This window comes from Tetrao urogallus, assembly GCF_951394365.1.
Source record: "Tetrao urogallus genome assembly, chromosome: 3".
Classification (NCBI taxonomy): domain Eukaryota; kingdom Metazoa; phylum Chordata; class Aves; order Galliformes; family Phasianidae; genus Tetrao; species Tetrao urogallus.
This window is the reverse complement of record NC_136815.1, coordinates 67,536,089-67,563,269: the sequence shown is the minus strand read 5'-3', so window position 1 is coordinate 67,563,269 and position 27,181 is coordinate 67,536,089. Positions and strand designations below refer to the sequence as shown.

Below are 27,181 nucleotides of genomic sequence, written 5' to 3'. Positions count from 1 at the left end.
CAGGGGCACAAACCCAGGGGACGAAAGAGAGTGGCAACAAAAATTACCCTACCTTCTAACAGCGCGGCACATCCGGCCCCGGCTCTGTGACTAACAAGGCAAGGCATGATGCGGGCCGTGCGCTCCAGGAGAGGGGGAAGGGAGACAACACGTGTGTCTGACAACACAAAAAACCAACCAACAACAAAAACAAAATCAACGGCAACTGTCTGAGGAGGAGCTGAATTTACTGAATCCAACAAAATCAAACAAAATGAGAGAGACGGAAGTATCCAAAATACAAGATCTCATGTTAGAAGCCTGCAGGGGAAGCACGTGCTTTTCTCCGTGGCAAACCAAGAGTGGGAAGAAGAGGCTGGTGTCCTGCCAGTAGCTCCACCTTTCTTCCTCTGCGCGCTAGGTCCTCGGGAATGCCACTCCTCCCCTCCCATCCGAGGACCCCACATGCCCATGAATGGCAGTTCAAGGAACCAGAACATTAACTCTTTAACTCCCACTATTTTACGTTATCTTCTGAGGTGGAATATCAGCAACAAAAATCACAAAGCCACAACGTTAACATCAAATATAACATCAATTCATTCAACTTTTCCCATGTTGAGTCTCTTCTGTCCGTTGGAGTAACTGTTAAGAGATCTCCCTATTGTCTATCTCGCCCCATAAGCCTTTTCATTCCCTTTTCTCCTGCTCTCCTGTTGGGGAGGAGGAGGGAGGGAGCGGCTGGTTGGGAGTTGGCAAAGTGATCCCAAGATACTGCATTTTCCGATCCCTGTTGAAGCACGGATGGGAGTCAGCAGGAACTGCTGCCCCCTTGGACTTCCAGAGGGCAGACCTTGGCCTCCTTTGGACCGTGGTTGAGAAGGTCCCTTGGGAGGCAGTTCTGGAGCGCACAGGAGCCCGGGAAGGCTGGGCATACTTTTATGGAAGTTGTTTTAAAAGTGCAGGAGCTGACCGTCACCGAGTCATGGAAGACAAGTTGACGGGCAAGGAAGCTGGTCAGGCTGAACAGAGACCTTTGGCTGGAACTCGGGAACAAAAGTAAAGGTTTTGGTATTTGAAGAATGGGCAAGCAACTTATGGCAATTACGAGTACGTAGTGAAGCCGTGCAGGGAGAAAATTAGAAAAGCCAAAGGCCAGCTAGAACTGAACTTGGCCGCTAAGGTGAAGGACAACAGTAAATATTTCTGTAAATACATCAGCAGCGAGTGGAAGGCTAGGGAGAGTCTCCATCCCCTGCTGGATGATGCTGAGGGCAACGCGGTGACCAAGGGTCAGGATAAGGCTGAGGTACTTGTTCTGTATGATTTACAAACGCACAGATAGCAGAGTGGCGTGGTTAGGATGGTATTATACGGGTTTTATCATTAGAAAGATTATCGTGGTGGAAAGGGAGAATCAAAAATTAGACGCTCAGCCGTGGCCCTAGGCTCACAGTAGAAAACTGCAAAGGGAGGGATCTCCGGAAAGAGATCCTTCCCCAGCGGCAGTCAGCCCTCAAATGGGGTCTGGGAGAGGTGGAGCCAGGCTGCACCCCTCCGGGTCACACAGTTGAACTGCCTCCACCCGTGCTCCCGTGGCTGAGTCAGTCCTTGCCTCAGGCGATCAATCAGTGGTTCAGGCTGTGACTCAGCAGCTCCCATACACCTTCTTTGCCTCAGTCCTTAATAGCAAGACTAGTTACTCCCTGGGCACACAGCCCCTTGTGCCGGTAAGTAGGGATGGGGAACAGAATAGGCCCTGCACAATCCACGATGAGATGGTTTGGGACCTGCTCTGTCTGAAAGCTGGGTGCTCACAAGTCCGTGGGGCCAGATGGACTGCGTCCTAGGGTGCTGAGGGAGTTGGCGGATGTGGTTGCCGAGCCACTCTCCACCCTCTTTCGGCAGTCCTGGCTAACTGGAAACGTCCCGTTGGACTGGCAAACGTGACACCCATCTTCAAGAAGGGCTGGAAAGATGATCCTGATAGCTACAGACCTGTAGTCTCACCTCGGTGCCAGGGAAGGCCATGAAATGGATCATCTCGGGAGGCCTCACGGACCAGTTAATGGTAAGCTGGGGGTGAGGCCCAATCAGCATGGCTTTATGAATGAAGGTATGGCTGTCAACGTGGTCTGCCTGGACTTCAGTAAAGCCTTTGGCACTCTCCCCCACAACATTCTTGTGGAGAGGCGGCTGCCAATGGTTTGGATGGGCGTATGCTCTGCTGGGTGAAACGCCGGGCCCAAAGAGCTGTGGTCAGTGGAGTTAAGTGCAGGTGGCGGCCAGTCCAGAGTGGTGTCCTCCAGGGCTCGGTACTGAGGCCGCTTCTGTTTAACATCTTTATTAACGATCTTGATGAGGGAATTGAGTGCACCCTCAGTGGGTTTGCGGATGACTCCAAGTTGGGAGGGAGCGTTGCTCTGCCAGAGGGGGGAAAAGGCACTACAGAGGGACCTGGGTCGCTGGGCCACGGTAAACTCTATGAATTTCCGTAGGGCCAGGTGTCGGGTCCTGCATTTTGGTCACAACAGGCCCAGGCAACCCTACGGGCTTGGGGAGGGATGGCTGGAAAGCTGCCTGACGGAAAAGGACTTGGTGTACTGACGGACAGTCGGCTGACTATGAGGCAGCAGGGTGCTCAGGCGGCCAAGAAGGCCAGTGGGATCCTGGGTTGCCTTCCAAAGAGCGTGGCCAGCAGGTCAAGGGAGGTGATCCTCCCCTTCTCCCCTGCCCTGGTGAGGCCGCATCTGGAGTACCGTGTCCTGTCCCGGGCTCCTCAGCGCAAGAAAGGCAGGAAACTTGTAGAGAGTGTGGAGCGGAGTGCTGGAAGGATGTGGAGTGTGCCCTGCAGGAGGAGGTTGAGAGGTTCAGGAGTATCAGAAAGCGTGAGTGGGAGGCAGGCTTGTGGTGTAAGCCTCTGAGAGGTAGATGTGGGGGTGATACTCATCAGGCAGAGGTTGGCCCCCTGCCCTGCCGTTGCCAAGCGGAGCGAGGCAGTTTGATAGAAGAGGAGGAGTGGAAATGGGTCCCGGCCAGGCAATGTAGGCAAGCGCCGTCCTGACCAAGCTCGGTTCCCCAGGTGCCTCTGCAAAATAGGCGTGAGGCCCCGGAACTCGAGGGAGAGGTGGATCAGGGTGTGGGGGAAGGTCCACTTGTGAGGCTGTCCCGGGCGAAGCAGTCGACCTCACGCGTCAAGACTGCCTCCACCCGAAGGAAAGAAGGGTGGCTGTCATTGGCAGCTCCCTGCTGAGAGGAGCGGAGGGCCCTGCTTGTCAGCTGGACCCTACCAGTAGGGAGGACTGCTGCCTCCTTGGGGCGTGGGTCAGGGACGTTTCTGGGAAACTTCCTGGTCTCATTGGCCCTTCTGATTATTACCCCTTATTGATAGTTCAGGCCGGCAGTGATGAAGTCACCAAGAAAAGCATGAGGACTATGAAAAAAGACTTCAGAGGACTTGCGCGGGTAGTTGGTGGAGCGGGTGTGCAAGTGGTTTTTTCTTCTGCCCCTTCCGTGGCGGGGAAGGATACAAAGAGGATCAGCAAAAGCCACCTCACAAATAAATGCCTTAGAGGTTGGTGCAATCAGAAGAATTTTGGTGTTTTTTTGACCACGGGATAATTTACTTGACATCTTATAAAAGGCAACAACTGACGTGCATGTACGTGCGTGGAAATTCTCACGAGCAGGGAGAACTACGTGCAGTTTTTTCCTGTTGGTGCTTTCTACCAACATCTGTGGTCCTTCACGTCTGCTTGTGCCCTGGCTGTAATGAAGCGCTGGCTGACAGTAGGAAGACAGATATAGGAAAGCATTGGAAAAGTCTGGGTACCCGGAGTGAGACATCTGATGTACAGGGCATCAAAAGCAGGGACCGAAAAAGGCAGGCGGCTTGTAGCTCCCAGCCCGTTCCCCTTCAGCAAAATCCTACCAAGCAGGCTGCTGGGCAGGAGGTGTTTGGTTTTTTTTGACCTTGTAGGATCTTTTCCCCTGCAGGCAGGAGGTGCAAAGCTTGTTCCCTGTCCCTCAAAACATGGCGCTGCCTGTTCTGCGGTGACATCACTGACCATTGTGAAGTCACAAAGGGCCCTCAGCACTGAGGCAGCTTGTCCCCGCCCTTAGCCACTCTCGGTCCTGGCGGCATAGCTGTTGGACAGGGTTTGGCTCACTCCTTGCGAGCTGCGTCTTTTGTGGCTTGTGCTTCGAGCTGCGTCTTTTGTGGCTTGTGCTTCAAGCTGCGTCTTTTGTCGCTGTGCTTTGAGCTGCGTCTTTTGTCGCTGTGCTTCGGAGAAATGGCGAAACGATGGCAAGGCAGGCGTGGGGACTGGTAAGGATATGGTTCCTTCCCAAGTTTTAAACATCTGTTGCTCCGTAGTCGTCTTCTGCACTGTACAGATACGGCCTGCTTCACCATTCTTCACCACGCTTCTCCTTCTTTGTAGGCAACCTAAGGCTTGGATGACAGTTTCCCTGCTGCTGTTCACCGTGGCTGTGGTGTCCTTCGGTGAGTCTCAGTAGAGCTCTGATTTGAGGATGCTTCTTTCGGAAGCCTCCAACAATTTGTTCTGCCCAGGGATAGGGGAGTGGGCAGCCCAAGGCAGAACATTTATAGAGATGATTTATTGAGAGCTTTGTGGAATTCCTGGCAGGTGTTTACTCCGTTGGAAGTCTTGCTGGAGGCTCAAGGGCATCGGAAAAAATGACTTCATGGTAAGAAAAGAATCTCCCTTTGGCTGGACTCTTCTTTACAAGAGCTCTGCCCCTTGTCCATGACCACTTGTTACCCGAGTCCAACTTCTGTGACCAATGCCCCGAGTTTCTCCCCTTCCCCATTCGAGCTGCTATCTCTCCATGTCCGTTAGTTCCCCCAAAGTTAGCCAGGAAGCCAGGAAGCAGCTTCTCGGTCGGGAGCTCTTGGAGCTTGCCAACCAGTATTGTCAACTCTCTATTAAACCTCGGTTACCCTGTCGTCACGCGGAGTGAGGCTCGTTCTCTGCCTCACATCTCACGGCTTGTGAGAAGACAGCTGTGTGCGCTCTCTCCATTAATTACCTGCTGTCTCTAGGCTGGTGGGTGATGATCTGGAAATGCTGAGCGTGGAACAAGAGCTCGAGAAGATCGAGCAGCAGCTTCGTTTCCTGCAATGGGGAGCAAAGGACATCACCCTGCGTGCTCTCCACAAGGCCCTGAAGAGAACTGAGCTCCCAGGCTTTACCGGCGAGGTAAGAGGACATTGCAAAAAGCTCTGCTGAGAGAGTTCTTTCCCCACTGTGGCATTATATCTCGCTAGCGTTCCCTGTCACAGACAGCTAAAAGGCTTGTCCAGCAGGAAGAAATGCTGGTGCATCACCATCGGTCCTTTTCTCTGTTGCTCCGGAGCTCTTGTGGGGGAAAGGAATGAGCTCTGATGGGAATTTCAGATGCCTTAGTTGTTTCTTGCTCTCTGTCAGTCCTTCCCTGCACCTGCTGCTGTGCATGAAGTGGCAGGTTCCCCTGGAAGACCTGTAAGCCAGCACCCTGAGTTGAGCCTGGCTGCCCTGGGTGCCTGGGGCCTGTGCAGATGCACAGGAGACGCTGTGTTTCAGCCTCCCCGTGGGGCATCCAGTCTGAAGGCTGTTCTGGTTTCAGAGCCCTTGCTCCGTGGATACCGTCTCTTTTGGTGGCTTGAGCTCGCACAGCCCCAGGTCTGCCCGAAACCTAAGCTGACGGTGATTCCCGTGATGGGAATCTCAAAGGCCATGTTAGCCCGAGGCCTGGCTGGCATTAGTTCCTTCTGCGTTTTGCCTTTCTTCCCCATTGCAGTAGGCAAGCTCTGTCTTCTGCTTTAAGTTAACTCTCTGTGTGTGGCTGGCCTGCAGCAGTTGTGGTGACCTCTGGGCAATCCCTGCCTCGTGCCTGACTCGAGCCCCATCTCCTGGCCAGCAGGACTGTCAGCGCAGTCTGCCTGTCATGGGGCATCTCGACAGGAAAAGCCCATTTGTGCCGCATCCATGTCCAGTGCGCTGGAGTGAGCAGCCTCTCTGTTCCCGTGCCAGATGGTCATAGTAGAGCTCTGGAGGTTCGCAGGCAACTCCCAGGCAGCGTGAATTACATCCAAGTGGAGCAGCCGAGTTTGCTTTGGCAGGCTTTGTAGGGGAGCTGGGAGGCAACTCTTTTCCCTTTTCTTTTCCTTCTGACGAGCGCTCTCCTTTGTCCTCCTTCCCAGGCTGTTCAAGAGATGATCAATCAAGTCCTGGAGAAGCTGGAAGAAAGCCCATTCCAGATGCGTAATTATGCCAGCAAAACTTCAGGTGCCGTTAAGCTGTAGAAACAACCAGACCACAGATGGTGGTTCCAAAGGGCGTCTTGTCCAGTTTGACAGGACGGGCATTTGGGACCCGGCAGGGTAGGGGAGAAGGGGTGAGGAGTGAATGGCCACCTTGTGCCCTGAGAATGTGCTTGCTGAGAGAGCCTTCAGCGGGCTGGAGCACATCTGAAAAGCGCTACTCCTACTTGGTGTTGTTTCTCATGTGACTGCTCAGCTGGCTGTCAGTTTATGTGGCCCCTTAGGATAGCTGAGCGAGTCCCTGCATTGTGTTGCAGAGGGATACGGCAAGTGAGAACGAAGGGAATATCACTGTTGGGGATGTATGGCTGCCTTTGAAACTCTTTTGAAGAGGACAGTGCAAAGGCAGCCGGCATTTCTGTGCAGCTGTTCGTGTGGAAAACAGAGTCAGCAGCCCTTGGTTCCTCCTGGTCTTGCTTGACCACTGTGCCCGTGTTTTTATTTGCAGGCGCCGCTATCGTTCGTTCCAAGACTTCTCCCTCCTGGATTGGAAGCGGGAAAGCCTTCTGGCACTCGTTGCTGGTGACACCATATATGAGGCCTCCTGAGATTATTCTTGAGGTAAGAACAATGTGAAACAGAGGAAGAATGGTGCGGGGCAGAGGGGGCCAAACGCCCTGCTGAGGGTTGCCTTTACCCTTGTCTTCACCCCTTCTTGCGAGGACCTACTCCCCTCTTGTGTATCCTGGCAGAGAATTTCTTCTGCCAGACTGCCCCAGGTCCTCTGTGGAAGCTTCTGCCAGGCTAGCTTGCTTGTCTTCCCAGCCATTGTGGAGCTGTCTGGCCGGCACTGAAGGAGAACCCATAAGGTGCCACGAGAGATCTGGGCTGCGAGAACGCTGGGGCTCTTAATGAACCCCAGAGGGCGCGGAGGGCGTGCACTGCAGGAGGGCCCCATGTTGTGTTTGCCAGCCCATCCTGGCACTGCTCCTGAGCTACCTGCACAAGTCAGAGCCCTGGCTGGTGCCGGGGGAAGGGGGTGGGACTGGATGAGAGGGAGCTTCCCCTTGCAGGAAAGGTTCATGCAGGTGGGCCCTTCTTTGCCCCGGGCAGGTGCCTTTCAGCCACAGCAGTCCCTCTTTTTTATTTTTTGCAAGCTGCCCCACAAAAGAAGGAGCCCAAGAGCTTCTGCAGGTTGTGCACCCAGCTCACCGCCATGCCCGTATGCCTGTGCTTTGGAGCAGAGCAGATGGGCCAGTACACCTGCAGAGCCCCTGATGCTGCAGCAGGATTTTCAGCCAGGACGCTCTTTTGCACATGAACGCTGTTTCTTCTTCTCTTTTCAGCCTGACAATCAGCCAGGTAACTGCTGGACCTTCCCAGGAAGCCAAGGGCACGTCTTCATCAAGTTGCCCAGGGCCATCTTTCCCACGGCAGTTACGTTAAACCATGGAGTTCCAGCAACGGCCTACCGTGCAGACAGCACCTCCAGTGCTCCTAAGGACTTTGCTGTCTATGTAAGTGATTCCTCTGGGTTGTGGTGGTAGTTTTGCGTAGCGTTTGACGTGGAGGGTGGTTGCAGATCCAAGAGGGCTGCTGCGTGCGGTTCTTTCCTGCACAGGGCAAGTAACAAGCTCCTCAGAGTTGCTCCATTTCCACAGCGTTCCTTTTTTGTCCAAGGTAGCACAGCAAAGAAGGTTTCCCGCTCTTGGGACGAGTTGGTAGTTTGAGAGGCAGAGGGAAAGGGAACTGGCACAGTGGATGGTCCTAGACCACCTTTGCTTCAGAAAGCCCTGTGGGGCTTTGTGATCCTCTTCCAGCAGCGCATCCCACTGTTCTGTTTTCTCCACCCCTGTCTTCCTGTAGGGCCTGCAGGAAGAAGGTGACGAGGAAGGAACTTTGCTAGGAGAGTTCACCTTCACGCCAGGCCAGGATCCCAGTCAGACCTTCCAGCTGCAGGTAAGGTTACAAAGAGGGACGTGAAGCGTGGGAGAGGGGAACCGCGGTTGGCTGGGGAAAAGCTTCCAAGCCTGAGGCGTATGGGGGCCCTCTTGCATTTCTGCTGCTGCCTCTATACTGCCTGCATATGCCCGGACCGCTGGGCTGTTTCTGTTTCCTTCTGGCTTTTAAGCTTCAGAGCTGCTTCAGCTTATAGCACCGCTAAGCTCCAGCTACACTTGCAGCAGAAATTGCCATGACCAGGTGGCTTCCAATTGCACACAAGCGGCTGCCTCACGTAGGGTGCAGTACTGTTGGCGGGCTACTTTCACACGGGGGATGTGTGGCTTTCCAAGGACTTTGTCGTTGCCGGTAACGGGCAGCATCAGGGAGGCCATTCTGATGGGTGACATTCTAGAGAAAGCAATGAGAGTTACGACCCCTGCGTTTTTCTGTGCGAGAACACACACTCAAAGCAAGTGCAAAGAACTTGGCTGTGTATTTGCTGCAGCTTTTGGTAGCTGTTTATTTCTTTAAAACTCACGTGGCCAAAGAGGTGGAGCAGGGTAAGAAATGTCTTGATTGCACTATGGCAGCTTATCAGCATGTCAGAAGACCTAGCAAGGCAGCCTGAAGTAGGATGATGCGTGAGTATGTCACTCCTGCATTGTCAGTGGCCAAAGAGGAGAGAGGAAAACACAGTTCATTTCTTTTTCTCATTGCAGAATGAGCACTCCGGGTTCATCAATTACATCAAGCTGCGAGTGCTGAGCAACTGGGGCCACCTGGACTACACCTGTGTGTATCAGTTCAGGCTCCACGGCAATCCAGCCCCTGACGGTGAAGCTAAGGGAAAGCCACTTGGTTTACCTTTCATGGAGGGGTCTCCAGATCTGAGCCCGTGACAGGGGCACAAACCCAGGGGACGAAAGAGAGTGGCAACAAAAATTACCCTACCTTCTAACAGCGCGGCACATCCGGCCCCGGCTCTGTGACTAACAAGGCAAGGCATGATGCGGGCCGTGCGCTCCAGGAGAGGGGGAAGGGAGACAACACGTGTGTCTGACAACACAAAAAACCAACCAACAACAAAAACAAAATCAACGGCAACTGTCTGAGGAGGAGCTGAATTTACTGAATCCAACAAAATCAAACAAAATGAGAGAGACGGAAGTATCCAAAATACAAGATCTCATGTTAGAAGCCTGCAGGGGAAGCACGTGCTTTTCTCCGTGGCAAACCAAGAGTGGGAAGAAGAGGCTGGTGTCCTGCCAGTAGCTCCACCTTTCTTCCTCTGCGCGCTAGGTCCTCGGGAATGCCACTCCTCCCCTCCCATCCGAGGACCCCACATGCCCATGAATGGCAGTTCAAGGAACCAGAACATTAACTCTTTAACTCCCACTATTTTACGTTATCTTCTGAGGTGGAATATCAGCAACAAAAATCACAAAGCCACAACGTTAACATCAAATATAACATCAATTCATTCAACTTTTCCCATGTTGAGTCTCTTCTGTCCGTTGGAGTAACTGTTAAGAGATCTCCCTATTGTCTATCTCGCCCCATAAGCCTTTTCATTCCCTTTTCTCCTGCTCTCCTGTTGGGGAGGAGGAGGGAGGGAGCGGCTGGTTGGGAGTTGGCAAAGTGATCCCAAGATACTGCATTTTCCGATCCCTGTTGAAGCACGGATGGGAGTCAGCAGGAACTGCTGCCCCCTAGGACTTCCAGAGGGCAGACCTTGGCCTCCTTTGGACCGTGGTTGAGAAGGTCCCTTGGGAGGCAGTTCTGGAGCGCACAGGAGCCCGGGAAGGCTGGGCATACTTTTATGGAAGTTGTTTTAAAAGTGCAGGAGCTGACCGTCACCGAGTCATGGAAGACAAGTTGACGGGCAAGGAAGCTGGTCAGGCTGAACAGAGACCTTTGGCTGGAACTCGGGAACAAAAGTAAAGGTTTTGGTATTTGAAGAATGGGCAAGCAACTTATGGCAATTACGAGTACGTAGTGAAGCCGTGCAGGGAGAAAATTAGAAAAGCCAAAGGCCAGCTAGAACTGAACTTGGCCGCTAAGGTGAAGGACAACAGTAAATATTTCTGTAAATACATCAGCAGCGAGTGGAAGGCTAGGGAGAGTCTCCATCCCCTGCTGGATGATGCTGAGGGCAACGCGGTCAGGATAAGGCTGAGGTACTTGTTCTGTATGATTTACAAACGCACAGATAGCAGAGTGGCGTGGTTAGGATGGTATTATACGGGTTTTATCATTAGAAAGATTATCGTGGTGGAAAGGGAGAATCAAAAATTAGACGCTCAGCCGTGGCCCTAGGCTCACAGTAGAAAACTGCAAAGGGAGGGATCTCCGGAAAGAGATCCTTCCCCAGCGGCAGTCAGCCCTCAAATGGGGTCTGGGAGAGGTGGAGCCAGGCTGCACCCCTCCGGGTCACACAGTTGAACTGCCTCCACCCGTGCTCCCGTGGCTGAGTCAGTCCTTGCCTCAGGCGATCAATCAGTGGTTCAGGCTGTGACTCAGCAGCTCCCATACACCTTCTTTGCCTCAGTCCTTAATAGCAAGACTAGTTACTCCCTGGGCACACAGCCCCTTGTGCCGGTAAGTAGGGATGGGGAACAGAATAGGCCCTGCACAATCCACGATGAGATGGTTTGGGACCTGCTCTGTCTGAAAGCTGGGTGCTCACAAGTCCGTGGGGCCAGATGGACTGCGTCCTAGGGTGCTGAGGGAGTTGGCGGATGTGGTTGCCGAGCCACTCTCCACCCTCTTTCGGCAGTCCTGGCTAACTGGAAACGTCCCGTTGGACTGGCAAACGTGACACCCATCTTCAAGAAGGGCTGGAAAGATGATCCTGATAGCTACAGACCTGTAGTCTCACCTCGGTGCCAGGGAAGGCCATGAAATGGATCATCTCGGGAGGCCTCACGGACCAGTTAATGGTAAGCTGGGGGTGAGGCCCAATCAGCATGGCTTTATGAATGAAGGTATGGCTGTCAACGTGGTCTGCCTGGACTTCAGTAAAGCCTTTGGCACTCTCCCCCACAACATTCTTGTGGAGAGGCGGCTGCCAATGGTTTGGATGGGCGTATGCTCTGCTGGGTGAAACGCCGGGCCCAAAGAGCTGTGGTCAGTGGAGTTAAGTGCAGGTGGCGGCCAGTCCAGAGTGGTGTCCTCCAGGGCTCGGTACTGAGGCCGCTTCTGTTTAACATCTTTATTAACGATCTTGATGAGGGAATTGAGTGCACCCTCAGTGGGTTTGCGGATGACTCCAAGTTGGGAGGGAGCGTTGCTCTGCCAGAGGGGGGAAAAGGCACTACAGAGGGACCTGGGTCGCTGGGCCACGGTAAACTCTATGAATTTCCGTAGGGCCAGGTGTCGGGTCCTGCATTTTGGTCACAACAGGCCCAGGCAACCCTACGGGCTTGGGGAGGGATGGCTGGAAAGCTGCCTGACGGAAAAGGACTTGGTGTACTGACGGACAGTCGGCTGACTATGAGGCAGCAGGGTGCTCAGGCGGCCAAGAAGGCCAGTGGGATCCTGGGTTGCCTTCCAAAGAGCGTGGCCAGCAGGTCAAGGGAGGTGATCCTCCCCTTCTCCCCTGCCCTGGTGAGGCCGCATCTGGAGTACCGTGTCCTGTCCCGGGCTCCTCAGCGCAAGAAAGGCAGGAAACTTGTAGAGAGTGTGGAGCGGAGTGCTGGAAGGATGTGGAGTGTGCCCTGCAGGAGGAGGTTGAGAGGTTCAGGAGTATCAGAAAGCGTGAGTGGGAGGCAGGCTTGTGGTGTAAGCCTCTGAGAGGTAGACGTGCTGGCCCTTCCCGCAAAGACAGGGACATGTCTTCATCAAGTTGCTTGTGGCCATCTTTCCCACAGCATTTATGATAAACCACTGAAATTCCAGCAACAGCGTACCATGCAGATAGCATCTCCAGTGCTCTGGGTTCATCAGTAACATAAGGCTGCAACTGCTGAGCAACCAGGGCCACCCAGAGTACACCTGTGTGTATCATGAAGGTACTCCACCATGACAGTAATGCTAGGAGAAAGCTATCTGGTTTACTTCAGAATAAATAACTTTTCCCATGTGGAGCCTCTTTAGTCCATCTGAGTAATTGTTAAGAGAAAAGAGAACAAGTACTTATGCTGGGAATACCAAGCATTTGTGCTTGTCCTTATGTTTCCAGGCTTCAGGAGAATTAAATAATCATTTAGGTTGCAAAAGACGTTCAAGATCACTGAGCCCAATTGTGTGCTTCTGTATTTTTGTTACTTAGCAGGGGGCCAACCTGGTCCTCTGGCATGCAAGTCATTGATTCCAGTGTGCACAGCTACTTACTGAAGCCATTCAGTACTCCATGCTGGCTTTTTTTTTTTTTGTCCTGTGATTCCCCAAACTGAACTCAGAGTTTGAGGTGGGGCCGCACCAGTGCAGTGTACTGATTTGAAGAAATCTATGTGTATAAACTTAACAGCAGCACTTTGTTACTGTTAAGCAAGGTATTCATTATTGGCAGAGCTGGGATGGCATTGGGATAACTCTCCAAGAACGGTCACTGGCTGATTGTTCACGAACAGGTTATGTTTTCAAATGTATTAGATATTCATTATGTTCCCAAATTTGTTATCCTATCCACTCCCAGCGATTTCCCAACAGACATGGCCTTATTTGGCTATCTCTGATGTCATCTAGCTTTCTAACACCATAATGGTCCATTGTTGGTCTGCCACTGCCAGCCCTTTAGTGGGTATCAGGGGTCTTTTACTTTCTCCCAACACTCCTTTTGTCCCAAAGATTGCTGTGGAATGCAAGGAAAACCAGGGAAGTCTCTGCACACACAGATAAAGAAGACGAAGGGGAATGTCTTGATGCTGGCTGTCGCACTGTGGGCTAATTCCACCTGGCGTGTGGTTCCCATAAGGATTCCACCAAACTGTCGCACGGCTTTTCCACTGTTGTACGCTCACAACATGCCTCCTCCAACGTGCTTCCTCCACCCTGCTGGCACTGCTGGGCCTGACGCACCCTAGGCTACGGCTAGCATTCCTGGCTGCCTGAGCGCACTGCTGACTGATGCTCAACGTGCTGTCCAACGAGATGCCAAGCCGCTTTCAGCGGAGCCGCTCTCCGTCAGATAATATGGCAGCCTCGGGCTGCGGGGCGGGATTGGACCGTTGGTGCCCGCCTCTGCTGGGCGGTGCGCCGTTGGCTTTGGAGCCGCCGCGTTGCTAAGGGGACGGGAAGCGGCGGCGACAGCGGTTGCAGCGAGCTGACAGCTGACAGCCCGGCCCGAGCGTTTCTACTGCCCTGAGGCTCTCAGCACTATAAACCGTAGGTGAGTCCCAGAATTTAGCCTGTTCAATTGGTATGGTTTATCCGTGTTACAGAAGTTTTTGAATCTGTTGTTGGCATTTCGCCTCGGAAGTTTATTGCTTTGCAGTATGCCCTTCAATTCAAGCACTTAGAAGAAGGAGAGTCAGGTGAGCAGTAATACAGCAAATTAAAAAAGAATGAGGGCTCTGACAGAATTAGGTAGAGAAGATTCTGACAGACTGTCATCCGAAGTCTGGGGAGAAAACTCTCTGACTCCAACACGGTGCTGGAAAGTGGTGTTCCTTTTTTCCTCATGGTACTGGGCGACTTGAGCAGCAAGCGTGCTCTTTCAGAGCTCAGGTTCTATATTTAAACAGTTAAGACATATGCACGCAGTACATAGGTCTACATATTCATCCTTTTGTCCAAGGACTCATTAATATCTATGCTAATGTCCCTTTGGGCATGCTCAATAGAACCTGGGCTGGTCGAGTGCCTATCTACTTCTTCCCCATTTTCCATCATCAGCACCATCACTGAGGGCTATGGCTAACTTTGAGCCACTTCTCCCCGGCTTGGAAAATTTTCCATTGCTTATTAGGCCATAACCACTTTTAAAACAACAAATGTGGAATCCAAGGAAGATGTTCTTGCAGCTACTGTGTGCAAAAGATGAAAGTATTCTATTATGGCTTCTTGTGAGGCAAAATCATTGAGGTGAAGGTTAAAAGTATTCTGTTACGTCCACAGTGCAAAATTACTGAGGAAAACAAGACTATGCACCCACTAAAATTGAAATGGAAAGTTTTGAAACTATAACTGACAGATTCCTTTTGCTAAACAAATATATTGGTTCTTAAACTAATGTACTATTGCTGAACAAACCAACCAATATCAAGACCAATTACTGTAGTGAAATAAAACACTGTAATGATTCTTCGCCCCTAATGCAAGGAAAATAAGTTCTTACAGGCAATCTTTTTCCTAGGCACATGTCAGCATGATGATTATGTACTAGCACCTGAGGAAGATACCTGCCTTAAGACAGTGTGGTACACTTACGTAACTCTATTTGGAGTCATCTCAGTAAGTCTCCTGTGTTTCTTAGCACAATTCCTTAGAGTGTCTTTTTCTTCCCTGTCTGCCATTGTTTTCCCCTCAAGGAGTCGTGCAGTTTCTTTTCTGTTTTTGTGTAATTGCTTATTTTTGTGCACAGGAAGCAGAGAAAAGAATATATTTGGAGATGTCTTGATTTTTATTTTATTTTTTAAAGGAGGGAGGAATGGAGGATCGGGTGGGGTTATTTTACAAACAGAGACCTAAAAACGGACAAGTCAGAAAGCTTTCTTTGCTATTGTTGATGGCTGAGAAGGAAGGGTAACAGAAGACTTAACTGCTTTCAGTTGTTGACTATGACTCTTGCTCTTGGTGCCCTAGACCTGGACTGCTGCATGAAGATGTGCAGTCCCCCGTTTTAATGGGACAGCTTGAATGATGTTTCATATATTACATCAAGGCCTTCTCTTTTTGAATGTGGAACTCCTGAAATGTCCCATGCTTTGTCCCCTGGAATATAGAATCCTTGTCTTCTATCTTTGTGAAGAAGTGCAGCATTTCACTTAATTTCAAGTTGGCTAGATTTGTTAGTTTCTTGACAAAGGGTCACTAACAGTTGAATTTCACCATCAATATTTTCCTTTCTGTTGCTTCAGAATGATATTACCAGATGCCTGTGGAGCAGCCAGAGAAATTGACGAACTCAGAAATCCCACATCCTCCTACATCCCAGATTCCAGGTCTTGGTGATCTTGCAAAAGCTCACAATGAAGGGATGCTTGGGTGCCGTAGGAGGTGGATCAAAGATACTGATTCAGCTTACATAAGGCTAGCAAAGCAAGGAGGCCGACCTGGTGTGTTATCTTTTGTTTACTTGTTTTAGCAGTATTTTCTTAGGTTTTTACTTGAGTATGGTGGTAGAAAAAGCTTATAGTCCTATCGGAAGAGTCCTCCGGGTTTTTGGAATTAAACTATGGAAAAAACTTCTAATTGAAAATGTCACCTAATAGGTCAGCTTGTCATGACGTCTGCTGCATTTAGCTACCTGTTGGCAAAATTTGTACTTTTGGGTTATTTCCAATCTGCTTGGATGATGCCAACTGTTTATCTTCATTTGAGATAGGTCTTTACAGTCTGTGCTAGGGTTATGTAAGTGATAGTCTGGTAAAAATGATCTTGTAACCAGAAAAGCCTCATCAGCTTAGTAGGTATCTGTGAAGTGCTTTTTTTACTTTTTTCTTTTTTTTTTTTTTTTTTTTTTTTTTTTTTTCTTTTTTCTTTCTTCTTTCTTCTTTTTTCTTTCTTCTTTTTTTTTTCTAATGATGTCCAGTTTGTTACAGATCTATGTATATTTTGTTCCATGGGATGCTCCATGATTTTACTCTTTCCTTTAGTAAAAAAGGGAAGTTGAGATACTTAGACAAATGGCATGCATGAACATTTAGAGAAGAGTGACAAATGCAGGAATATGAATTAACAAACACCAGCAGAAACGTGTCAGAACATTTAGAATTAGATAAACTGGGTACCACTGAAACAGTGCTGCAAGGTTGTGTTTGCCTGTTTAACCAAGGAAGACAGATGTTTAGTGAATAAAAAAATGTGTCTTTGTGGTAAAAAAGCAACTTGAGATGACAATATGTTTATAGTCAGAATGAAAGTCAGAGAAGTAGTGGCTTTTGTCTTTTCATCTTAAGACTTGCTGAAGCACTATGCTCCTGTTACAAGGAAGTCAACGCCAGTAGCATATGCTGCGCCTGACTGGTACTTGCACCACTCCAGTCCTCCAGCAACCAATGAGCCATGGTAGGTCTGCCAAGATCCTGAATAACTTCTCATGTTCTCTCCTTGTCTGTGTTTCAGAATAATGTTGTCATAAAGTGATAGATTTCAATTGCTGCTACAAACAGTTGTTAAATCTGTCTGCAGGAACAGTATTTCCACTCTGCCTGATTATATGGTTCACAAAGAGTTTAATGATGACCATCATAGTAGTAATTATCAGACAAGAAGAGGGCCTTTTGATTTTGATACGAAAAGTGTTTGGCAACGAGATGCTGAGGACAAAGAAAACACAGAGAAAAAAAAGGTATGATGTGGATTGCTCTTTTTGCAGAGCTTGTGAAGACGCTTCTAACTGAACTTGTTAGTTCTTAGTGAAAAGAAGTTCTAGTCCACCATGGTTTCCATATTCCAGAATAAATTTTTATGTTGCTGCTAGAGAATGACAGTAAAACCACGTTGAAGTGCTACGGGTGTAACATATGAACCAGAAATGTGAATTTCACTTGCATTATATGGTGTGTATATTTAAGTGTGAATGAAAGGCAGGACTTAGTTTCTAATTTCATGTGTTTTGTTTCTCTGCACTTGATGATGTTGAATGGAATTCTTGATTAGAGGTCTTGGGAGGAAGAAGGAAAAAGAAGGACGAAGAAGGAACAGAAAACTTATCTGAAAACTTATCTGAAAGCTCAAGTTAAGAAGTTCAAGATAAAGAGAGAATCCTGAAAGAGTCCCCACTAGCTGCCTAGAAGTTTTATCCTATGCAAAATAAGTGTAGGGCAAAGTATGCTTAGAGCAGCTTTTCTGTGGGGTTTTGTGCTGGAAACCTATCTCCCATCCTCCATCTTTCACCCTCCCCCTCTTGGCCATTTAGATGTTTAAGATTTAAGTTTTTATAAAATGATCTGTAATTGTGGGTGCTTCAGTTACTGTAACCCTTTGGAATATATGGAAAGACTTTTGATGTAGGTGAACACCAGTAACTCTTTTCTACTTGAATACAAGTGCAGACGCTGGACATTTTACAAAAGTCTTTAACCTTTGCTGAGGCGAGTAATGAGTGCAGCTTCAGAATGATGTGTGCACAAACTAATTTGCTGATGCCTTTTGGGAAAACCTATTTTCAGTCAGCCTCAGAGCAGTGAAAACAGGAACTCACACTGCCATGGAAGCCTTACAGAGGATCAAAACAGGAAAAAGATTAAGTGCTCCCTTAAGAACCCATTATCTTCAGTGCTCTAGGAGTCAAATTTTGTAACAGTGTGTAGTTGATGTCCATGTGGAGACTGGTAGAAGGTCTGTTTCTCTTAGTGGTGGGGTTTGAGAAAGACTTTGAGGCCCAGTTTGATTCATATTCATGAGCATGAGAATTCCCATATGTTTTCTTACACAGTGAATAGATGTTACATATTCAGCTCAGATTCCAAATCTGTATAGGCCATGATGTATATTTTATAGTACTGTTTCGGAAGCAGAAATTGAATTTTGTCTAGAGTACAAAATCCTGAACCTTACTCTTTAAGTTCTCAAGATGTGAGATTCTACAGCACTTGCCTTAGCTTTAGCTCCCCCTTCATACCACTGTCTCTGAAATAGTTGTCCTGTTTCACAGGACCTTTTCTGTACCCTCCTTACATCTCCTATTTCCTTTCGTTTAGGAAAGGTTTCTCTGACTCAGTGTTAAGAGCACTTTCCTGAAAAATCTTCGAGTGAGACAGTGGAACTACTCCTATCAAATAGTCTTGATTTCTACTTTCCTGACTGTATATTTTCTATAATGAAAGGTTAGATTTTTCCCAAAACATCACAGACAGATTTCTAGGCAGTATTCAGTGTACATGTTTGACTAAGTGATGATATTGCAGTAAGAAACTACCTCAAGTAGTTAAGTGATATTGTCTAGACAACATTTTTCAGTCCAGTCTGACTAAGTCTAAGAAGAGAGACTTAGGATGCAATCATGGAGAAAAATCCCAGAGGGAGTCTGTAGGGGCAAGTGCAGAAGCATTTAAACCTCCAAGGGTACTTGCTCTACTCAGCTTGCAAAAAATTGTTCCCAAGCAGGCTCTTGCTCTGGAGATTTAAAGATTTATGTTATGTTCTTCTGAAGTGCTAGCATCTCTGCCAAATTGCAGAAGCCTTATTTTGCTTTTGTACTATGTGAACTAATGTATGTGTGACCCAACAGAGAGGGCTGTGCATGGGTGGTAAATTAGTTGGAGAGGGCATCAAAGTTAGTGTCAAACAATTGTAACACAACACTAGTAAGATCAGTATCTTGTGTCTGAAGTCATAACTTTCAGGCATTTTGCAATCAATAAAGGATTTTTGGTATTTCTTAAGGGATACATTTTCTGTAGGTTGAAAGGAGTGATCCTTTTCCGTAGCTGTCCAAGTCATGCAAGCAAGTAACCGTGCTTCTGATATAAGTAGGCTGAAAGTCATTGAGCGATTCATGCTTTCAATACTGTTTTCATCTTTTTAACTACTCTCTTCCCTAAGTGTTTGGGAACTGCTGAGTCACAGTCTGAACCTCTGATTGATCACCTGAGGCGAGCAATGAGTCAGCCATGGGAGCACAGGTGAAGGCAATTCACCTATGCTGCTGGAAGGGGTGGAGCCTGGCTCCACCTCTCCTAGACCCATTTAAGAGCTGGCTACCAGTGGGGGAAGGATCTCTTCTGGAGATCCTCTCTGCTGGAGTTTTGTAAGTGAGCCCAGGATATGAGTAAGCTTTCTGTCTATTCTCTTTTTGTTATTGTAATCTGCTTTGCATAGCTTTCTTGTTTATTACATAGTTATAGCATCTTAATATTTATTGATTATTCACTCAAGCACCTGTTCTCACCTCTGTGTCTAGCTTGGTCCATGGTAAATTGCCTCATGTGCTGTTTCTGTAAAATGGAGACAAGCCTATGGATCTTTATTGGACGCTGTCTTTGAGTTCTGTAGGCATACACAGGCATGTGTGCATTATCTATTAGTAGAAACAAACAATACTAATAGAGCTTTCAGTTGTGCTTTTTTGCTTATGGCCTTTTTACTAGAGCTGATCTGAAGGAGCCTCTAGTTTCTGTAATAAACATTTCTTAGCCAAACGTTTAAGAAGCCTATCCCTGCAAAAAGTTGAAACCTATCGTATGGTTGATATGCAGCTGCGAAGGTTTGTTGAAGAATGAGGGGCTTTTAACTGTATCTAGGCTCACTTTGTGCAACTCCTGTTGACATTATTTTCTTCCAAGCAAAGGATAATGTGATCAAGTAATCCAGCTGTATGTTTAGTATTTGGAATATAAAGCATTTCTGTTGTACTAAATCATAACCTTTAAATACAAACTTTGTGTTTACATTTCTGGTGTGTACTGTCTAGGTCTTGTTTTTCCTCCGTACTTCTCTGCTGCTCCTAACAAAGGACAGGTCTTAAGAACTGCAGTATGACGTTGCTTTACATAATATTAGCCTTGACAAAGAATAGAACTACACTTTTAAATTTGATTGTTATTGGAATTCACTGTCTTGAGTGAAGATGCTCTTTATCTTTCTAAATTTCCACCTTTATACATTAATATGTTTGGGTGGGAATACATACATATGTATGTATGTGCTGTATTAAAAGATATCTCAGGTCAGCATTTTATCTCAAAGAAATTTAAACAAATGTAATGTGGGATTCTGTTCTTCATCACAGGAGCAAGGATTTAACTCAGGTACTATTAGCTTTCCGTGTTGGAAAGTCGTCACTGTTGTTCACCTACCACTCAAGCATGCCAAAAAAGTATTGAGATGAGGGTATTTCATTATGTTTTTTCTCAGTGAAAACATCTACCTTTTTACAGTCTGATAGGACTGTAATTGCATCATGAGTTTCAAGTAGTATCACTTCAGTTTGTTCCCAATAAATCACAATTAGTGTTTCTGGAATGTGAAATTGGTAAATGTGTACATATAGCCTGTAAGATTAATACTTCCAGATCTGAAATATTGCAGCTTAATAGTGAATAGAAAACAGCAGTAGGTTTTCTTGAGCAGTAGGACAGCGTTTTTGAAAAGTAAAGCAGAGATGCCGTGCCACAGCAGGTAAGCACATATGGCTTTTAAATGCAGTTGTAGGCAGCTGATTATTTTCGTTTTTTAATCTCCATGTTGGACAGCAGACCCTGGTCTTCATCCCTCACTACACCTTTGACAGGTGTGCCAGTTCTTCAACTCTTTAAGTTTCAATGTAGTTGTCAGTTTGTTTGGCTGAAATCTAGTAGATCATCCACTAATTCTTTGTCAGATTTTGGAATTTCTCTTCTAGTAAAAACTCTGGCTTGAATAAAGTCTGTAGGAACTTCATCATTGGCTGAACATGTTGATTTATATTTACCTTCTGCTTTAAAATAAGTGGAACTGTCTGTCCTAGGCTCCACTCATTCCCAGAAAAGAATAAAATCCACACTTGCCAAACATTTATAGCTGCTTTTTTAACTTTTTAATGATGGCTTGTTTTTGGATCAGTTGTACTCAAACACTAATTTTTGACCTTTCCTAGCTAAAGCTACACATGGTCCTTAAAACATTTGTTGCGTGCTTACATCTGTTATGGCATTTTTTCCTCATGTGTGCATTTGAGTTGTTTTGTAGTTGTACAGTCTTGAGGATTCCCTCCTATACTCTTTATGCAATGAAGGAAGCTGTACAGTCTTTAAAAATGCTGGTTTTTTTTTTTCCCCCTTTTTTTCTCTTGAATCTCTGAATTTCTTAACCAGTTGTTAATTGAAAAATCCTAAGGAATTGTTGGGGAAATATCATTAAATGCTTTTATTTGAGAGGGAAGTACGTTGATCCTTTGGCAGCTGTTTTGAATGCTGTTGGGATAAAAAAAAAACAGCTTTGTGTGTTGTTAGTACAGTTTTAAGATTGCTATGGCTTTTAATATAACTCTTGTGACATCTCTTAGTTATATTTATAATGGCTCCTTTTGTTAAATTAAGATTTCTCTAACACAGGTAAAGCTCCCAGCTATAAATGCTAAATATCCAAGCAGAACAGCAAATGTTTGTATGAACAAGGAATTCAGTGGGAAAAATAAGCTTTCCTTTCCACCAATGTAAGTAGTGTGCTTATGAAATTCATTCATCTCCTAATCCTGAAACCATTTGTACATTAACATTACTCTGAACTTGCAGAGAGTGGGGGGGTTTGTGCATGGCCTTTGTGAACCCATACTGCTACTAAACTTGCTGACTAGGACTGAACTAGTTTGATAAATACCTAAAGCAACAGGAGTTTAACTTGTATGGTAAAGCTATTGAAAATATCTTTGCTTTAGATAAAGTAGGCATCAAGTTGTGTAGTAAAATATCTTCTTGCAGTGCTCTTTTATTGCCTTCAAAGTGATCTGTTCTTTAGTTGTTTATACCAGTGAACAGATGCAAACTATAATGTATATTAATTCCATGAACGTTGATTACAGGGATGCAGGTAGGACTACCATTTTTTGAAATCATGTCAGCTAAACCCTAAGAGAAGGTCAGACACAGCAAAAATTCTTATAGCTGAGAACTTGCTCTAACAAAATGTTATTGTGCTCTGTGTATCTTTTGTAGTTTCCAAGGAAATATGTTGGAGCATTACTTTTGGAGCAACCTACTGATATTTACTGTTAGTTACCTATCAGTTATGTAGGGCTATTCTGTGCAAAATAAATTTCCTTCCTAACTGTTTTGGTTTACTTATGCTGCATTTTCTTTTAACACATTTTGACTTACAGGCCTGCTCAGAGAAAAGGTGAAGCAATAAACTTTAGCAAATTAATCAGCAATGGTTATGGAACAGACTGGCTTCTGCAACATAGTGGATGTAGAAAAAAGATTCAAAATACATCAGAAGATAGCAAGAAGTCCCAAGGTAAAATTACTGAAAGCTTGCTCTTCTAAAATGAGTTGGGATTTGAAGGCAACATCCATAGGTAGCCAGAATAATTGCAGTCTCTCCCTTTGAATAAGGTGAGACTTAATGAGTCACCTGGCTTGACTTATGTTAGTACCCTATGGCCAGCTTAGGAAACATGCCCTCCTGTTTGTTATCAGGAAAGGTGGGTGCTTTAATGTATTTTTTTTTTTACTCTGCTGTTGTAAAAGCATGTTCTGTTCCAATCCGAGGGCTTCCATTTGGCATATTTTTGTAAAATCCTGGAGAGACATCTATCTTCCTGCTTAAAGTTAAGCAGACAGTAAAACAGTTGCTATTTGTTGTGAGTAGTGCTTGGCCCTACTTTTTTTCTGAAAACCTTGTTACAGTTTGTCATCAATACATCTGTTTATGAAATAGATCACTTTTTATAATTCATAAAAACAAATGTATCCATATGATTAAATAACTTGGCATTCCAATGGTTTTATTGGATTAAAAAATGATCTGGTGCTTATTTATTATCATGCACAATAGAAGTAGCTATGAAGTACTTCTCTTCCAAAACAGATGGAAATAAAGGCTAAAGGGTAAAATAGTCCTCCTACTTGAAAACCTGTTGCTTATGCTTGTGTATGAACTATGGATTCATGGCTTTCTTGAACTTGATATGTCAGTGTGTGGAAGGCTTTAGTGATCAGGGAGTTTAGTTTCTTTGACACTTGGAGCTCTCTGAATAAACTTTTGTCTTCCATTCATATTAAAAATAATACATTTGCAGTAATTTTGCTTAATATGTAAATATATATGTAAAATTACATATATATTGCACCTCAAATACTGTGTTCAGTTTGGGGCTTTTCACTGCAAGAATACACTGAGTTTCTGGAATGTGCTCAGAGAAGAGCAGTGCAGCTGGTGAAGGGGCTGGAAAACAAGACAAGAAACAGAAGGAACAGAGGTTGCTTAGTATGGAGAAGAGGCTGAGAGGGAGTCTTACTCTCTGCAACTACCTGAAAGAAAGCTGTAATGAGGTGTGTGTTGGTCTCTTTTCTCAGGTGGTGAGTGCTAGGACTTGAGAACAGCCTGAAGTTTGTGCCAGGGGAGCACAAATTTTTTTTCATGGGGAGGATGGTTAGAGACTGGCTGCCCAAATGGGTGGTGGAGTCACTGTCTCTGGAAGTATTTAAGAAATGTGTAGTTGTGGTGCTTAGGGGCTTGGTTTAGTGCTGCACTAGGTAGTGTTACACAATCGTTGGGCTTCATGATCTCAGAGGTCTTTTCCAAGCTAGATAATTCTATGATTCTATATTTCTTTGTGCTACTGTTTAGAAAAAAAGCTGCTACAAAACTAGGGGATGAAGTCAGATCTCAGTCTGGACCTGACATTGGGTATTTAACCTGAGAAGCTGCTTTTCGGTTTTGATGTTATTCTCTTCATGCCTTCAGGTGTGCACTGAAGGAAGTGCTTTTAATTTCTTCACTCCTGAGTACTTTTATCTGCTTATTTGAAGTAATCAATAGCATGAGCATGTTGCAGTTCACATTTGAGGTGAAGTTTTTTCTGTTGTCTGTTTCATAGTATACGTCCAAGACACATCAGACAGGAGAGATAAAACACTGTATACAGAAATCTGTAACTTGTGTTGTGTTATAGTTTTGCATCATACTGCAGACTTTGCATGTAGCTTGTCTACATTCTTGGGTTAAAGTACAGAAATCTATGTGTATTTTGATGTGAGTGAGAAAGTGAATGTTATCTGACCTTTTTATTCTTAAGGTTGAAGTTATCAAAAGTACTTTAATCTGTTTTTATTGCAGATTCAGAGCCATCACAGTCTGAATCAGCACCTACAAGCGATGAATTGAAGCCACAGTTTCAGGAGTGTAAACAGTAATTAGAAAGGCTATTGGGGAAAGTAAGGTATTGTATAGCTTATGATAAAGTCCACTATTTACATCTTTGCTTGATTACTTCTATCTTACTAGCTTACATTTATAGTTGAACTCATTTCTGATTGTAGTTCAGCTGAATTATAACACTGATTAACATCATTGTGCTCAATTACAACAAACTTTAAAGAAAAGCTGCCAGTACATATACCTGGATTTTTTTCTTTATATAAAAACTGAAGTTCTCTTCTATACCAGACTTGTTGGCGTTTCCTATTGAAGACTAATATGGAAGGAGATCCATCAGTAGGCTAAAAGTGGCATGGGCTAAGTTGCACATTTATACACTCAGCCTTTTAAGTTAAAAATAAATATTTATCCTGAATTCTGAATGCAACAAATGTATTATATGCTAGATACTTTTCTTTACTCAAAGCAATAAAACATTTTGTACTTTAGAAAACAATGTATCCAAATTATTTAAGGCTTCTGAAATATGCATATGGACATGTTAACACTTGTTCTTTTGTGTGCTTGAACTAGAACATAACCTTAAATTCTATTAAAAATTAAATGCTTTATAATAAAAACTGTTAGGAAGCTGATCCAGTTTCAGTAAGATGTTTTTGCTTATGCTATGAAAAGTAAAGTTTTTCATAAATGAAATTGTACTTTTATGTTTGAGTGCACTCATCACATTGTACACCTCTGAATCTGAGAGATGAATATTTTAAAATGTTTTACTGAAATTACATTTATTTGAACAGTGCATAGAATAGACCAGTTTGGTTGGGAGGAAAGCATGCTACTGAAAGCATTGTTCAAATTCCTTGAGTGCTAACAGGCATGGGACATCAACCCTTGGGAAGCTTGTTTGTTTTTGACCACCTTCTCAGTAAAGATGTTTTTCCTCATGTTCAGTTGGAACCCCTCTGGCACAACTTTGTGCTGTTTTGTGCCTCCTTCCATTGGTGACCAGTGAGGGCAGACCAACACTTCCTTTTCCACTTCTCCTACTCACGAAGTTGTAAAAACCAGTGAGGTTGTCTCTCAGCCTTCTCTTCTCTAGGCTTTTCTCCAGACAAACCCAATGTCCTCATGCATTCCTCGTGGGATGTGGCTTTCAGCCTTTTCACAAGTGTTGCACTGCTCTGGATGCTTCCAAGGACCTTAACATTCTTTTTACACTGTGGAGCCCAGAGGTGCACACAGTACTCAAGGTGAAGCCACACCAATACTTAAGAAAGAAAAAAACATGTGAAAATGGCTTAACGCACAGTTACTTGGCTGGTTGGCAAAATTTTCCAAATGTAAAAAGAAAAAGTTTAAGTAACATGAAGCTTCATCTGAGATGGGGAAATAAAAAAAAAAAAATGCAATTTTAAGTTAGTTTTAACTTAAAAAAAAAAATTGTGAATTGGATTGTGTGCAGATATGTTGAAACCTTTAGTTTTAGTCTCGTAGCAGTTTTTAATGTAATTTTCTAGGCTGCAGTGCCAGGAGATGTCAGAGCTGGAGCTTATTGTGTTGAAACCTTACCAGTAGGAAAACTCTCTTGTCATTATAGAAGGGCACTAAGGAATAAGCCTGTGTGAAGAAACTGAATGCATAACAGGCAAATTGTTAATACCCTTGGGATTTCAGTTATATATATATTTTCTCACAAAAGACAATTGCCAATAGTTGCTTAATGCTCTGGGAAAAATAAGCACCATTTCATTATTTTTCTTCAGAATTGAGTCATATGAATATACTTAATCAAGCAATTCAGTTGTGTCCACTTAATGCAGCCTTTGGTTACTACTTTTATTTTTATCACCTATAAAAATGTATTCTGAAGTTCGGCTTCTCGTTCCCACCAATGATAAACTGCAACATTAAAAAGAATGCAGCTTGAGAAATGTAGCATAACTTTGTGAACTATCAGCAATATTACTGCTTTTCAGTCATACTTTGATATTCCAATTCTAGGAGAAACTTTTTTTACAGATACTGCTTTCAGTTAACTCAGTAGAAATGCTATACTGCTTAAAAATGTAAAAGAAAGGAGAAATGGGAAGATGATTAAACTCTTGCATTAAACTGCTTAACAGTGAGGCAGCAAAATCTTTTCTAACTCTCATCAGTTGAGTAAGAAATTTTATTTCTTAAAAAAAAAAATATTGAATTCGTTTCAATTTTATTTCTTTAGAAAGCTTTCTGTAAGGTGGTTAGTACAAATTCACTTCAAGTTGGAGACCGTAATGTCATGGAGAAATAAGAGCATGGGTATTTAAAGGTATTGACAAATTCATAGATCTCCTGATCATGTGAACTTAAAGATACTTGCTGAATCAAAGCCTGCAAAATCAGTTCCATAAAGTAAGAATTCTTGTGAGAGTGTTCATAACTCCGGTACTGGTGACTTGAAGATTCCAACCATCCTTTTCTTTGGTATGGTCTCCTTTTCTTGTTAGGTCTGTACAGAGTTCCCTAAAATAATTTTATTGCCTTGCGTAGTTTGATGTATAATCCCTCTTCACTAATCTTGAATGATTTCCTCTGTATTGGAGTTCTTGTCCAAAATTGTCCACATTTGGTGTCTATTAGGGTGGTGAGGCCCTGGCACAGCTGCCCATAGAAGCTGTGGTGCCCTATCCCTGGAAGTGTTCAAGGCCAGGTTGGATGGGGCCCTGGGCAGCTGAGCTGGTGGGTGGCAGCCCTGCCCATGGCACAGGGTTGGGGCTGGGTGATCTTCAAGGAGCCACTCTGTGGTTCTGTGACTTTTAAATTTTTTTTTTAAAGAACTTGTTAGAGGCAGAACAGCCAAGATCCTAACTTGGTAACTCAGCACTGTTCAAGTGCTTTACTGTAGTTGTGTTCTTAGTAGTTTGTATTTTGGTGGTTTTTCTTTTAAAAGTGTAAGCCATATCTTATTTTAATGATCTCTTCTTATCTTGCATCCCATTAGGTATTGCCCAGAGAACATTCCTCAAATTCTCAGAAGTTTCCTTAGTGTGCTGTTAATGTATACACAGCTTTCCTTAGTGAGGCCAAGGAGGAGTTTGCTGTGCACAG

General features: G+C 45.3%; 2 protein-coding genes across 2 annotated transcripts; both read left to right on the top strand.

The window, feature by feature from the left end:
- Positions 1-4,830: 4,830 nt before the first annotated feature.
- Positions 4,831-9,087, top strand: LOC306945196 (SUN domain-containing protein 3-like; the record flags this gene model as incomplete). Its single annotated transcript, XM_079533901.1, has 7 exons — positions 4,831-4,958; positions 5,045-5,201; positions 6,185-6,269; positions 6,753-6,865; positions 7,591-7,761; positions 8,111-8,203; positions 8,908-9,087. 7 exons carry the CDS (start codon positions 4,831-4,833, stop codon positions 9,085-9,087), a joined length of 927 nt encoding a protein of 308 aa, XP_079390027.1.
- Positions 9,088-15,221: 6,134 nt separating this feature from the next.
- Positions 15,222-24,129, top strand: LOC306945195 (uncharacterized protein C7orf57 homolog; the record flags this gene model as incomplete). Its single annotated transcript, XM_079533900.1, has 6 exons — positions 15,222-15,405; positions 16,249-16,357; positions 16,481-16,640; positions 21,328-21,428; positions 22,092-22,228; positions 24,053-24,129. The coding sequence occupies 6 exons, from the start codon at positions 15,222-15,224 to the stop codon at positions 24,127-24,129; spliced, it is 768 nt and encodes a 255-aa protein (XP_079390026.1).
- Positions 24,130-27,181: the final 3,052 nt, after the last annotated feature.